Genomic DNA, 15,764 nt, shown 5'->3' on the forward strand with positions numbered 1-15,764 from the left:
GGTTTGTTCCAAATCTGTATGAGTTTCTTTCTTTTGCTGAACCTAAAAGAAGATATTTTGAGTAATGTTAATAACCAAACAGATTTTGGTTCCTATTGACTTCCAAAGCATTTTTTATACTATTGATGTCAATGGGGACCAACAACTGTGTAGTTATCCATATTTTTCAAAATATCTTCAATATTCATACAGGTTCGGAACAATCTGAAGGTGAGTAAATTATGACAGAATTTTTATTTTTGGGTGAACTATCCCTTTAAGTGTCTTCCATAATCTAGTTATTAAGTAAAGCAGTGTCACAACATTTAAAGGAGAAGTCCACTTCCAGAACAACAATTTACAAATAATTTACTCACCCCCTTGTCATCCAAGATGTTCATGTCTTTCTTTTTTGAGGAAAATATTTCAGGATTTCTCACCATATAATGGACTTCAATGGTGCCCCAATTTTGAACTTCCAACATGTAGTTTAAATGCAGCTTCAAAGGCTCTAAATGATCCCAGCCGAGGAAGAAGGGTCTTTGTGTAGCGAAACGATCTGTCATTTTTTCCGAAAAATAAAAATTTGTATACTTTTTAAGCACAAAAGCTTGTGTACTATTACGTATTACGTACTATTGAATCACGTCGAAAGGTCACAAGGTCACGCAGAACCACAGACCCAGAGTTTACAAAGTGAACGCGCAAAGACTAACAAAGTGCAAGTAAGTCAGATGCTGTTTACAAACAAAAAGCTACAACGATGTTGGACGATTATGAAGTTGATACCTTTTTGAGCCGGAGTACACAGACGATGAACTTAGACGTGATTCGTAGTAGTGATGGTTAGTTTGGATCATTTTACCGACTCGGACCTTTGAGTCTCATTCAGCAAAATGAACAAATCTTTTTTCGAGTCATTTCGTTCATTTTAGCAAAATATAATTAAAATGTTACGTGTTACTTCCTTAACACATCTACTACTTACACAAACATTGATCACACTACAAACAAGACAAAACTATAATGCTATAAGAAACAGAAAAGATTAATTCATTGTTTACCTGGGTCTTTAGTCTATGATTAGCTCACCTCATCTCTTATCTGACAAGTTTTTGGGTTTGAGTCGTTCGTTCATCACGTGACAGCCCCATAAGATGAACGAACGAAGATGAACGGATTGAATCACTCCCTGAGACGACTCGTTCTTCCCGAGTGACATTAAAGATTCAATCAAAATAAACAAATCATTCCAGAACGCGCATCCCAGAGCCTGTGCTACACAAGCTTTTGTGCTTAAAAAGTATACAAATTTTTATTTTTTGAAAAAAAATGACCGTTTCGCTAGATAAGACGCTTCTTCCTCGGCTGAAAATGTTTAGAGCCTTTTGAAGCTGCATTTAAACTACATTTTGGAAGTTCAAAATCGGGGCACCAATCAAGTCCATTATATGAAGAAAAATCCTGAAATGTTTTCCTCAAAAACCATAATTTCTTTACGACTGAAGACAGAAAGACATGAACATCTTGGATGACAAGGGGGTGAGTAAATTATTTGTAAATTGTTGTTCTGGAAGTGGACTTCTTCTTTAAGTGTTTATTTCCCCAATCAAGAACACTATTTTATCCATGTAAGAAAGTGACGAGCTACATTTTTCCAACTAGACCTGACCCATGTAAACCCAGCAGCACAAACAATCCATCAGTTTACCATCACTTCAATGGAGGCAATGAGGTATTCTTTTTTTTTTTTTTTTTTAATTAATCAAACAATTTAAAATCCTGCTATTTAACTGCATCTATCTTGACTTTTACCTCATGAATCATCTGGGTCGGTTAGTAACCTATTTAAAACAAAAAATGTATTGTGATTTATTAGTATTCAAAAAATGCATACATATTCATTTATGCAAACAAACTAGGTTACATGTGTGAACTACTGGCAACATGGCAGAAATGTTCTTTCAAGTGGCACAGAGCATTCCTCAAATGACCATCTATCACGAGACTAGCCACGACTAATGCTAGTCGGGATTCAGTCAACAGATTTTAACTGAGTTGTAGTATGACGCATAAAAATGCTACAGTGGTACAAACACAAACAAGTATTTGTTCATCTGTGCAAGAATTCATTTGTAAAACAACATAGAGATTTTGTATTTCACTTTTTTCTTGTATTCCAGGTAGTTATTGTTTAGTAAATATTCTGCAAGGCTTTAATTAAAAATATATATATATATATATATATATATATATATATATATATATATATATATTATGATATTAGCACAGATGCATTGATATTTTTGACATTGTCATAGAGGAGATGTTTTCAAGACACTGTGCTGTTATTTGCATTTTTACTGTATTTTTTTTAAACATTAACATATAGACACCTGAGAATCAGCTTTATGCTCCAAACATTTCCTTTCTGAAAAATCTAAAAAAATCAACGACATTCATCAGCATCCTTCAAAAACGTATTGGATTTTCCAGAGCTAGAGCTGCTCTCTGAAGTAACACTGCTCAGACTTGACGTCACAGATGGTTTTCAGAGGGCAGAGGACACGAGAATCAACACAACTACTGTATAAAAACGAGACCCTCATGAGGTTAAACCTTAAACCAAAGTCGACTGGATATAAAGACAATACACGTGCAAATAAAGCAAGACACCAACTAAACAAAACTCACTACTAAAATAATATAATCATCCTCATTTAACCTCAAAGACAAATTATTTAAAGTTATGAAGTAAAACGTTCATATTTTCTTAAACTGTATATGATATTTAGACTGCATTAGACTAAAGACGCTAGCAGAAAGCCATCGCTTTTAAAACACACTAAGAAATCACTGAAGAAACAGCAGCAGTGACAGCTCTGCTAATGGCTTTTTATGTTTTCCAATGATAATCATCATATTTTAATGTTACATCAAAACACATTAATGAGCTCTTCATCAAGCACCACTAACAGGACATCTATGATAATTATCTGGTGAAAAGAAAACAATACATTGCTAAATCATGACAAACATAATCATGCACAGTTTAAATATAATGTACACAGAGTATGTATATAATCATTTATAAGTGATGCATGTACAATGCGTGTACAGCAGCCAAACACTTCACATGTTCAGAGAATTCTTATAAACATTTCTGTAAAATGCACCTCAAAAAGCATCCAGCTAATGAACATAAATAAAGGCACTTTCATTTATGGCCATCAGGAGCTCCGTCTCTGAGGCAGAGAGGAATGTGGCACAGCAAACACTGCAAACCACAGCCAAAGGCAGCCAGTGTGTGTTTGTGTGTGTGTGTGATGCAGACGGGCAGCTCTGAGTAAATGTCAGCGTGAGAGGAGAAAGTGTTTGCATATGAGCGGAAGATGTATGTCTTTGGCCTGTGGACATTTATTCCCTTAAGCAATAACGCTGTCACCTCTGTTCAGCGCATTATATATTAAAATGGCCTTTTGAAAAAAAAAAAAAAAAAAAATTGAAATGTCTTTTCTGAGATCCAAACACAAGGCTCATATGTATTTAAACTAGCTTGTGTCTTCATGAAAGAGGACAGGACTTCACACCCTCACTGACCTTCATCACCTCTACTGACACTTTTACAGGCCTACACATTACACTCCATCACACACTTCACTTCGTCCAGTGCCAGAGCATTTTCAGCGCAAGACTGTCTGTGTAAGGTGCGACCTAATGAGTGTTTTTACAGCACAAACAGCAGAGTCTGGCTCTAGTAATGTCAACATAATAGATGAAATTACCACAGAATGTACAGTATAAATTGAATTTAATGATCTAATATCCATATAAACAGAAGAATAAAAGAAATTCAATTCAATCAGCTAATATTAATTGTTATTTTATTTATGTAGTTTATCTTATTTGTGTTCATTACCTGATTTGCTCATAAATTAAAATGTGAACTTTACACAAAGAAAATGATGTCTCCAAAAATTACAAAAAGAAAACCAATGCAATGTAGAAACATAAAAGGTCCCATTCCATATTAGGTGTCTTTGATTAGTTGCATTAAAATAATTGTTTAATTCAATGTACTCATTGTGTGTATGCTGCATTCGCAGCTGTTGAGGTTGGTAAATGAGATATGGTAAATGGGCTTTGTGGTGTGGGAAGGTTTAACTGTGTAATTACACATGTAATTACAGAAATTAATTACAGAGGTAGTTAGTTAGACAAGGGTGCATTTACAGCCAAGTATTCTGTACACTACCACATACAAGCACATATGTACACATTAAGTGTATTGTATGAAATGTTTATTTTAAATGCCAGTAGGATGGGGGAAGATGCCCTCCTTAAGAACAATATGCATTTACTTAAATTGTAACATATTAAGATACAAGTTCAGCAAGTGCAGGATAAGGATGCATTAACCAATATGTTATATTAAGGGAAGTAAATAGAAACATTTGCTAGTCGTAATAGCACAAATATATATACACATATTTTAAGTGTAGATATGCCTTAAGAGCAATCTCTCATTTTAATAGGAAATATGTCCAAAATATGTCTAATTCATGGATTTATTGAAAAATCACAATAAAAAACATATTTCAACATGATAACACTACTAACAGCACGCTACTCAAGGCCTTCTGTGGCAGTTCTGGGGGGGCATCTCATCCTAAAGGTCTAATATATTATATTATATTATATTATATTATATTATATTATATTATATTACATAATGTGTATTTAACTATTCTTAATACAATACAATGTCAGATCTCAATTTTTTTTGGAGACATAAAATTACACCAAATAACCTCAAAACTGTTTTGACTGACTTAATCTTACATATGTTGTCGTTCATATGAAATGGCAAAATTAAGAAGAGCTTAGCCGTTTATTACATGCGTTGAGATGAGAATTTGTGCCATGTATGATCAAGAGAAAATGCAATTTTACAAAGTGGCTCCAAGCATAACATACAAAGTATTTTGTTTTTGACTCTTTTGTGGAATTATAACATGGACAGCGTTGCATTGCTGTGGTCATTCAAAATATCAAAATTATTTAATAAAAATTAATGCATGTCAGAAATAAATTACAATCATTATCCTAAAAAAAAAAAAAATAATAAAAAAACTGTCTGGTTCTCTTGTGTGAGTTTGTTTACAAACATAAGTTATTAAATCCAGTGCGACAGATAAAGAACATCATCATTGCCAAAGACTCTCTAAGCGACAATCAAGAACAGACCAACTATGTTGGAGGCAGAGCAAGAACACATCAGAACAACATGAGGACAGCACTGGAAATGTTGTAATGGTCAAACGATCTATGTCGTAATGTTTATCCTGTTGGTAAGCACCACTTTCACGATAGAGTTCAGCCACTCCAGTCACGTGATGTGTCACTCCAAACTTGCATGCCAATTTAACATCCAGATCGTATATGATCACTTATAGCACACATCGCCCTGAACTCTCCAATGAGACCGGCAGACATAAAACACAGGGCACTGTGGGCTACTATGTTTCCGATTCATTGTGGTCCATGTAAACAGTCACACATAAACTAGTTCATAAAGCAAATCTTTGGGTTTTATAGTTGCTCACGAAGCTCTCGCATCCAAACGAACCTCGTATTTGCGCACTTAAGCGATCGCGCCGCTGCCCGTGGAAATAGCGGTGTTGTATAACGCATGCATTTACCCTGAGAAGGTGTTTGACATCCTACAAAATTGCGTTTTCGTTTCTCGAAAACCCGATTTACAGGTATGAAGGTTCACTTACCTTTCAGAGCTCTTGGTTTGGCTTGTTTGCGGCGCGACATCCTACAGAAACCCGCTGGAGATCATACATGTATATATCTATATCTCCTCTAATGTGATCATAAAGCTCATTCAGGCTGACACGAGATTACTGCACATTGTACATTCGAGGTAAAAATCACAGTGGTGTTGGTCAATTCCTGTTGGTCTAGATGTGTCTGTTTAAAGAAGCTGAAGAGTTAAAATGTCATATCCATCTGCTAATAACGCGCTGTAAATTCATCTACATGTTTGATTTTATCAGTTACATTGCACTATAGATCTCAAACGCCGCTGTAAATGTGCGAAAAAAAAATCTAATAAAGCGAAAAACGAGTAAAAATGAATTATTTCCTTACATTGGCACGAGCTTAAGACTAATTGAGACTGTCAAATTTCTCACTTCATCTGAGAATCAGAACTGAGTCTGTTTTTTTAAAAAAAAGAGTCGGAGAGGAACATGCGAGCTCCCTCCTCATCACCAACCTGCGAGGTCTCGCTCTGCGCTGTCGCTCCGGTAGTCCACATAATAATGGAAAATGGAAGCGAGGCCCCCAAAGCCATGAGGACGGCTCCAGAGGGGGCCCCATCCCCGCGGGGACGCGCCCTGTGCGTAATCACGGAGGAAATCATTGTCAGCCTGCTGCTCTCAAACACTGACAGAGAGGCATGATTAAAATCCGCGGGGCGTCGGCAAGATCTGGCGTCTGGATCAGGGAGTCGCCGGATCCGGAGCCCTGGACTTCTGTCGCCTCTTATGAAGGCGGACTGGTCCCCCTTCTGGTAGACGAGACTCAGCGTCTATAGACGCGTCTGTGTGAGAAATGCACATTCAAATACAGAACCATTTCGCACTTTTCAACTGCATATTACATTTCAGATTGGATATTAAAGGGTTATTCCTCAACACGTTCCTAGACAGGAGCTCTTGCGCTACTTACCACAGATTTATAGATTTTTTTTTTTTTTTTTTTTTTTTTTTATGAAAGTGTGTCGTTTTTCATACAGAGCGCAATTTAATGCATAAACACGTTAAACTGAAGTGCATTATGATATGGCCACTGACTGCCCACTCATGCACTTTCTTAATCTAGTAACGTCTAATCTGATTGGCTGTTTATACAAAGTCTTTAGTTCGGGCACAGAAATTATTTGCAGTTAATTTGGAGACAGTATTAGCCGTATTAGCAACAAAAATTAACAAATTAGCAAAAAAAAAAAAAAAAAAAAAAAAAAAAAAAAAAAAACCTGGAAAAACTGAACTGGAATAATTCAAAACAACTAATGTTCTTCCTCAGCATTTTCATCCAATTTGTCAGTGATAATGGCTGAAGTTTTACCCTAAATCAACTAACTAAATTTATCCTGAATCATAAAAACAATCAAAGTTTTTATGCCTAAATCAACAATGTGAAGCAAAATGACAAGATAAAAAAATCATGTTTTAGTGATAAACTAAAGCCTACAACAAATCTTCATTTTGCATTTCAATTAAATATCAGGCTGATATCACTGATTTCAGACTGTTCTGATATTTGTACTGGGAAAACTAAAAACTCATTTAATGCCATGACGTTATGAATTTAAGACTTTTTTTAAACCTGATTTAAGACCTTTTTAAGGCCTTAATTTCTGAAAGGGAAAATCAAGACTTTAACCTTTTTAAGAACTGCAGAAACCCTGATTAAAATGAATGCAATTATTATGTCAGGAGAACTCATCAAAATAATGTTTGGAACTTAAAAAGATTTTAAACTTCCAGAACAAAAATGTACAGATAATTTACAAAACCCCTTGTCATCCAGGATGTTCATGTCTTTCATTCTTCAGCTGTAAAGAAATTGTGTTTATTGAGGAAAACATTTCAGGATTTCTCTCCACTTCTATGGTGCCCCTGAGTTTGAACTACCAAAATGTAGTTTAAATGCAGATTAAAATGTCTTTAAATGATCCCAGCAGAGGAAGAAGGGTCTTATCTAGTGAAACGATCATTTATTTAAAAAAAAAAAAAAATACAATTTATATCCTTTTTAACCTCAAATGCTCATCTTGTCAAGCTCTGCATTAACTATGTGTATTCCATCCCATCTCATCGCTGTTTTACCTTTTTTTGTAAAGGGTGTTTGATCTTCTTTGCACGGTCATTGTTCTGGTACTTCTGCAGTGATGTGGGACGATTCTGAAGTTGGAGGAGAAAAAGTTTTTCGACCTGTACTAACTGTATTGAACCGGAATACAGAGTTCACACAGAGCTAGACAAGACGAGCATTTGAGGTTGAAAAGTATATTTTTTGGAAATAAATGATCGTTTTGTTACATAAAACCCTTCTTCCTTGTCTGTGATCGTTTAGTGCCATTTAAAGCTGCATTTAAACTGCATTTTGGACGTTCAAATTCAGGGGAACCATAGAAGTCCACTATATGGAGAACATTACTGGAATGTTTTCCTCAAAAAACATAATTTCTTTACGACTGAAGAAAGAAAGACATGAACATTTTGGATGACAAACGGGGTGAATGAATGCTTTGGAATACAGACCTTTTTTAAAATATTTGTTATAGAAGTTCAAATTCACTGTAAAAAATGTACCGTGCCATTTCTTTTTAAATTTGATATAAACATGAATGTTTTACTAAATATTTTTGAAACCAAAATTGCTATAAAATTAAAGCCTTATGTCTAAATAAGTTTCAAATTTGAAGCTGATATTTAAAAAAAAAATGTAGGTACCTGTGAGGATATTATACCACAAACAGAAAAAAAAAAATGCATTTATCTGCCACAAATGCCTAAATCTCTCTGTCTAAAATTCTAAAAGACCTTAATACATTTTGTAATATGACACTTGAAATTGCCCACTAAGGGGGAGGAGACCGCTAAAAAGTTTAAAGTACCATTTTCATGGTAATGCAATGTCCAATGGTTTTCACAGGATGAATTTTGAGCTTTCAAATGATGATAATTTATGATTACTAAAATATGTGATAGAGAAAAAAGACAAAGAAAAAAGAGCACCAACAGGCCCAGGTGACACTTAAGGGGTTTAATTAAATGAATCAATTAGAATTTTTAACTTGCAGCCTTGCAGCCATGCAGCATATTGTGGTACAAGCCACAATTCTTTTTTTTTTTTTCACTTACTACAGTAATAACAGTAAATTGTGCATAGTTTTAAGCTACTCTAAACTAAACCCTTTGTGTAATTACACCATAACAATATCACCCAACAGTGAAAATAAGCCTTTTTTTTACTTGTTTGCTATTTTAGAACAACATTTTTTTTTCCATTTATAAAATTAAAATGACATTTTAGAAATAGGTGTATAGACATACATAAAACTACAGACCACTGCCGCAAAAAGAGGCTGAAACAGCTGAGTTCATGAATTAAACAATGCTTGAATCGTGGCCATGCATAGAACATTGAAAACAGCACCTGAACTGGTACGACATTCAGGATATATTGGAACCAGATCTGAGGTATTGGAACCAGACTCTCTGTTGTTTTCCCTGTTGCACTGGCGCTGAATAGGCGTTGGAGGACTGCATTTAGTCGTGGTTGTCCATTAGCACTGTCGTGTTGTGACCTCCATAGTTGTATTATTTGTATAACATCCTCACTATATTTATAAAGCCTTTACATGTTGAGAATCCTCTGTAAATATTTGGAATCACCCCCAAGTAAATTCCCCACTTACCATCTGACAAAAGCACAAACAAAGTGTGATCAAAAGACGCAAGATTGATATGATTTGCTTTTTTGTTGCAATCATAGTGTTTGCAGGATGTAAACATTTTTTGTATGTGGTTTCGTTCTGTCAAGAGGTCTCTGTTGTCTTTCAGATGAATATGAGCGGTGCGCAGGGTCCCAACATGCTGTCAGACTCTCTCCCCAAATCTGAAGCTCTTTTATACCTGCAGCCCCCAGCCGTTCCTCACAAACACAAACAAACAGCGCTCCAAACCCGCACAGACTGCTCCAACTTTCATTAGGAACAACACTCGTATTCTTCCATAGTTTGGTGTAGTTAGCAGCAAAGAAACTTTTCATTGTCATGTCTATTGTGTGAATAAGGAAAACTTACTAAGGGCCTGAAATATGGAAAGTCTCTGTCCTGTAAAAGCTGTTGTGCTCTGATTCTAAAGGACATGTCACTTATGTTAATATTTTATAATCACAAGAGGTGAAGTGTGGTCAGATATCGTTTTTTTGTTTTTGTTTTCAGGGGCCTCTACCTATAGCGAGCAGGTTGGCAGATGGACAATGCAATGTCAATACGTACAGTATATGAAATTGTGCACAAAATTGCTAAAATAATTTGTATTTTACATAATATTTGTTCAAAATATTAACTAAAATAAGTAAAACTAAAGCTGATATAAAAATTAAGGGAAAAAAAGGAGTGAATTAAGCATTTATAGGTTTTTGTTAAGTACTACTGTGCACCCAAAGCACTTTACAATCATATGGGACCCTAGACCACAAAACCAGTCCTAAGGGTCAATTTTTTTGAAATTGCGATTTAAACATCATCTGAAAGCTGAATAAATAATCTTTCCATTGATGTATAGTTTGTTAGGACAGGACAATATTGGCCGAGATGCACCTATTTTGAAATTATTGAGAAAATCACCTTTAAAGTTGTTCAAATTAAGCACTTAGCATTGCATACTACTAATCAAAAATTAAGTTTTAATATATTTACAGTAGGAAAATGACAAAATATCTTCATGATAACATGATATTAACTTCATATCTTAATGATTTTTCAGCAAAAAAAAGAAAAATGTATCATTTTGACCCACACAATGTATTTTTGGCTATTGCTACAAATATACCCATTCTATTTATGACTGGTTTAGTGGTCCAGAGTCACATATATAAATGCTTAATTTGTTCATTCAATAAAAACTATATAGACATATTTAAAAAAACTACAATTTAAAATAAAAATGAAAAATATATAAATAGAAACTAATTCAACGTATTAATAACACTAGTATCTTATCAATGATACTAAAATAACACTTTACAATACATGGAGTAACAAATAATACAAACTATATCTATATACTGCAAAAAAAAAAAATATTTTCAAACTTGCAAATAAAGATTATTGGAGTACTTAATTTAAGAAAATAGTATTTCAGTCTGTGTACTTAAAAAAAAAAAAAAAAAAAAAAAAAAACATTTTACAGAAATTTAGTTATTTACGTTTGTTTGCTACAGATTCAAGTTTGTGAGGTACTACATAATTTTGGATTTATAAGTCTTTCTACTTCAAAATTTTACTTGCTGTTTCCTTGTAATTGTAAATGAATCTTTGTACCATGTCAGTGAAAGTTGTTTCTAATATATAAAAAATAATATTTTTATTATTTATTGACAGCCGTCAGTGGATATATATACACTGATTTGTTTCACTATTTTTTAAAGAAGCCTCTTCTGCTTATCAAGGTTGCATTTATTTGATCAAAAATGCAGTAAAACGTAATATTGTGAACTATTATTACAAATATAATTTTATAGTTTTTTTTTAATATATATATAAAATAGATTGCTGACCAAGCAAATATGGCTCTTCAGTTATCAATATAGACTCACCTAGATGTGCATTTACCTTAAAATATGTTTTTTTTTTGTTTTTATGTAAACTGTATATTTAGATTTTTCCCTTCACACTAATAATAGTAAAGTCTGCATACAGAGGAGACTCTCATGTTTTCTGGAGCGACGGGGCGTCTTTCAGCTTTCATTCCTCCGCCCACAGCAGCTCCTCACCGGGTTTGTGCCATGAACCGTTGAGCTGTGCCAAACTCCTCATGCTGCAGAGAAATGACAAACTACGTATGCTTAAAACAGCACCGCTTTCCAGTGCTCATTATTGTTTAGTATGTCTGGTGGTCTTTGTCACAAAAACAGAGCACTGATTTATTCACTGGCATGTATTCTTTTGAAATCCACATCGTTTGTCACCTTCACCATGTTGCCAGTGTGTCGGTTGAGACTGACCGCTAATATTTGTAACCTTCCAATTTGGATGAGCGCAGGCGGAGGCGTCCTGCGGCGTGAGGCCGACACCGGCTCATCAGCACAGATCAGATCAGGTCTGTGGATGGAGGGTGGTGGGACATCGTGCCCTTGGTTGGGGTTTTTGGCAGAGCATGACAGCAGCGTCTGGCAGCAGCTCATTCGTATCTTGTTTCATCGCAGCACATGTTCAGTCATCTACCTCGGCTGTGTTTCTGTGGGAGAGGTTTTGTTTTGCACCGTTCCAATCAGTAAAAGGACATATAGCTGTGTTTTTGGGATTGCTTTTAGTTCGTTAGTCACACAGTTATCTAATTTTCCAATGGCAAATCACTTAAGACCATTTTAATAGGATCACTAGTACTGGAGGGTTGAAATGTTTGTATCACAATAACTGCAGAGAATACAAAGACGCCTACTTTCTGATCCAGCAGTGAGTACTGTGTGTATTCAATATATTGCAGATGTGAAGAAAAGATGATAGATTCTTGTATGACAAATAACACTTGGTTACTAGTATGCTGGGCCTTCATCATTAGAGAAGTGTGCTGGTTATCTTGAGGACTCATGTTTAAAGCAGCTGGAGATGGAGACGGCCCCAAATCCCTTGACCTGCTTTAAGAAACTAGTTCAGCAGGGCTGTCAAACAGTCACGCCGGAGTATTCTTCACTGGTGAGGGATGATCTCTGCGCTGGTCCCATCCCTGCTGTCAGGAGGTCTGTCATGAGAGACCTGGAGACCGGCAGCTCCGGCGGACAGCGGACTTGCATCCCCATAGTTCCCATTTCCAAACTGGATCTCCTCTCAGACGACATACATACGGCCGTCATTACTCTTTCTTTTTCTCTCCATTTCTGTCTCTCAGGTTCTCAGAGAGGTACAGCCACACTCACAAACAAAGGGTACTTTTATTCTGCACTTATGTAAAGAAATCAACAACACATTAATAACAATGACCAGTAGAAGCAAATGGACCAAATGCGAATGACTTTAAAGTAAAGGGAGAGGGAGGAAAAAAATCTGGCCAAAATATGTTTTAAGTACATGTTGTAAACAATGAAATATATTTTTGAAACTGAAAAATATATTTAATTTCAGCCTTTATATACCAAAATATATTTCAAAATGTATTTCAGGGACAAGAAAATACATTTCCAATCTTACAGAAGCCTACATTTAGTCTAAACGCAAATCGCAAATGTTGATGAAATGACCTACTAGAGATCAAAACTAGATTTACAATAATTTAATAATGTTTTTTTTTGTTTGTTTTTTTTTTTTTTTATTTAAATATATATAAAAATGTTCAAATGTGTTATATGTTCACATGCATTAAAGACAAAAAAAATTGATTTTTTTTTTTTTTTTCAAATGGAAAATGTGAGTGTATTTTCTTGGATAAAAACTATATGAAGGGCAAGACTGTTTTTAAATGCTTTTAAAAATATATATTTACTTTTTTTATTTATTTATAAAAAATGGCCAAAAATATATTTTTTGAAAATATATATGATATATTTACATAAATATATTTTGAAACATATTTTAGCAAATACATTTTTTGGATAAATTTGCTTTTTTTTTTTTTTTTTGCCATTTGGGAACATGCAAGGTAACAAACGTACCCAGGTTTTTGATGAAATGACCTACTAGAGATCAAAACTAGATTTACAATAATTTAATAATGTTTTTTTTTTTTTTTTTTTTTTTTTTTTTAAATATATATAAAAATGTTCAAATGTGTTATATGTTCACATGCATTAAAGACAAAAAAAAATGATTTTTTTTTTTTTTTTTTTTTTCAAATGGAAAATGTGAGTGTATTTTCTTGGATAAAAACTATATGAAGGGCAAGACCGTTTTTAAATGCTTTTAAAAATATATATTTACTTTTTTTATTTATTTATAAAAAATGGCCAAAAATATATTTTTTGAAAATATATATGATATATTTACATAAATATATTTTGAAACATATTTTAGCAAATACATTTTTTGGATAAATTTGCTTTTTTTTTTTTTTTTTTTTTTTTTTTTTTTTTTTTGCCATTTGGGAACATGCAAGGTAACAAACGTACCCAAACTATGACATCTTATATGTATACAAGTTGGGTTTGTTGTCACTCAAAGCATAATTTGACACTTATTACAAAATATAAAGACGTATCTAAATCCTAGCCCCAATTGCATACAGTAAAAAGCCTTGTATTACCACCTGAAACCTTTTGGTAGCTGTTTTTAGGATGCAACTGATGGATTTTCTAGGATGATTATTTGACTCCATGTTTACTCAACTAGTTCCAATATCCATTAAATGCAAAAAGCATGTAGCAGCTTCAACAGTATGCAACAGCAGGTAGGCGTTTTTTTGACGTTTTGTGTAGGTATTTTTTAATTGTTTTCAATTCACCTATGCTGCATGAGGAAACCCATGGTAAAAATCCAAAAATCTTTAGGTTTTTAAGATGTCTTTAGTAACTAAACTAATTGTGTGTTTTATTATAAATAATTAATCATTTTTATTCATGCTTGTTTGTTTTTCCTTCTTTTTTTTCCCTATGAAAAATGATCAATCCTACTGTTTCACATTCTTCAAAATGTTGGACGATCACTGGCAGTTTATTTAAAATTTTACTTGGTTCATAATTTAAAAACTGTATTTATGGTGTTTATTGTGTGCCAACCAATGAACAATTTTACAAAATAATATTCAGTTGATTCAGAGTTTCTCTCATCAACATGTTTCAAAAACAAAAGACATGATGTGTCATAATGGAGCATGTTTTCTTTGTCCAGAAAGGAAAAAGAAAAAATGCTCAGTTTCTGGAAATTACTGTAATTATTACAGTGTTTGTTGGCTTGACCATGTATTTTCAGTCTGCAGCTGATCTGTTATCTGGTTTGACTCCTAATTCAGGCCTATGTTTGACAGAACTCACATACATTAAAGCTTTGCTTTTGAGTTAGTTACAATTTTTGAGACTAGATATAAACTGCCAGTCAAAAGTTTTTGAACAGTAGGATTTTTAATGTTTTTTAAAGGAGTATTTTCTGCTCACCAAGCCTGCATTTAAAGTACAGCAAAAACAGTAACATTTTGAAATATTACTATTATTATTATTATATATTATTATTTTTTAAATGTAATTTATTCCTGTGATCGAACCTGAATATTTCAGTGTCACATGATCCTTCAGAAATTATTCTAATATGCTGATTTGCTGCTCAAGAAACATTTTTGTAACATATGCGACTGAAATACTAATGCTAAAAATCATTGAAATCACAGGAATAAATTACATTTTAAAATCAAATAGAAAACAGTTATTTTAAATAGTAAACTTATTTCATTTTTTTACTGTTTTTGATGTATTTTGGCTTGGTGAGAAGAAGAGACTTCTTTAAAAACATTAAAAATCTTACTGTTCAAAAACTTTTGATTGGTAGTGTATATGTAACATGCAAACACTGACTTCTGACTCAATTGAAATAATAATTAAAAAAAAAAAAAAGGTTTTATCTGAAGAAACCTCTGAGGAAAGTTTATCTATTTTTAAACATTTTACCCTTGGGAGAGCAAAGTCAATGCAAACTAATTAAACTAACGAATCACTGTCTGTGCCTCAACTCATCATAGAATTCCTCTCAAATCCTAACCTTTATCACTGTTTGACCTTGAGCGAGACGAAGCCGAGCTCTTTCTAGAATAAACACACCTCTTGTCCACTGGGAGCCGTGAGGACCGACTGAGCCGCTCTCACACACACAGCAGGACAACACACCATCAGAAGCCAAACGACTCTCACAAACACACAGACAGCAACTATAAATACAAGCAGTTGGTAAGTGATAGCTGGAGCATCTCTTGGCATGTTAATCAGGCTTTCTTTTGCCGTGGGCTATTTAGAGGATTCACCAACACGCCACGCTGAGTTTCCTCACTGCTCCATTC

The 15,764-nt window shown here is 34.0% G+C and overlaps 1 protein-coding gene across 3 annotated transcripts in view; it reads right to left on the reverse strand.

Moving 5' to 3' along the window:
* The window catches only part of LOC127178327 (zinc finger protein 521), a 91,936-nt gene extending 85,518 nt beyond the window's left edge, over nucleotides 1-6,418 (reverse strand). For 2 of the 3 annotated variants that reach the window (XR_007829379.1, XM_051131128.1), the window contains exon 1: nucleotides 5,763-6,259. Coding sequence is in view for 1 of the 3 variants with exons in the window: in XM_051131128.1 (XP_050987085.1) it covers nucleotides 5,763-5,802 (40 nt within the window). In the remaining 2 variants the exon portion in view is untranslated. The other variant, XM_051131143.1, reaches the window with a different exon arrangement.
* Between the last annotated feature and the right edge of the window lie 9,346 nt (nucleotides 6,419-15,764).

This window comes from Labeo rohita, chromosome 2 (assembly GCF_022985175.1).
Source record: "Labeo rohita strain BAU-BD-2019 chromosome 2, IGBB_LRoh.1.0, whole genome shotgun sequence".
Classification (NCBI taxonomy): domain Eukaryota; kingdom Metazoa; phylum Chordata; class Actinopteri; order Cypriniformes; family Cyprinidae; genus Labeo; species Labeo rohita.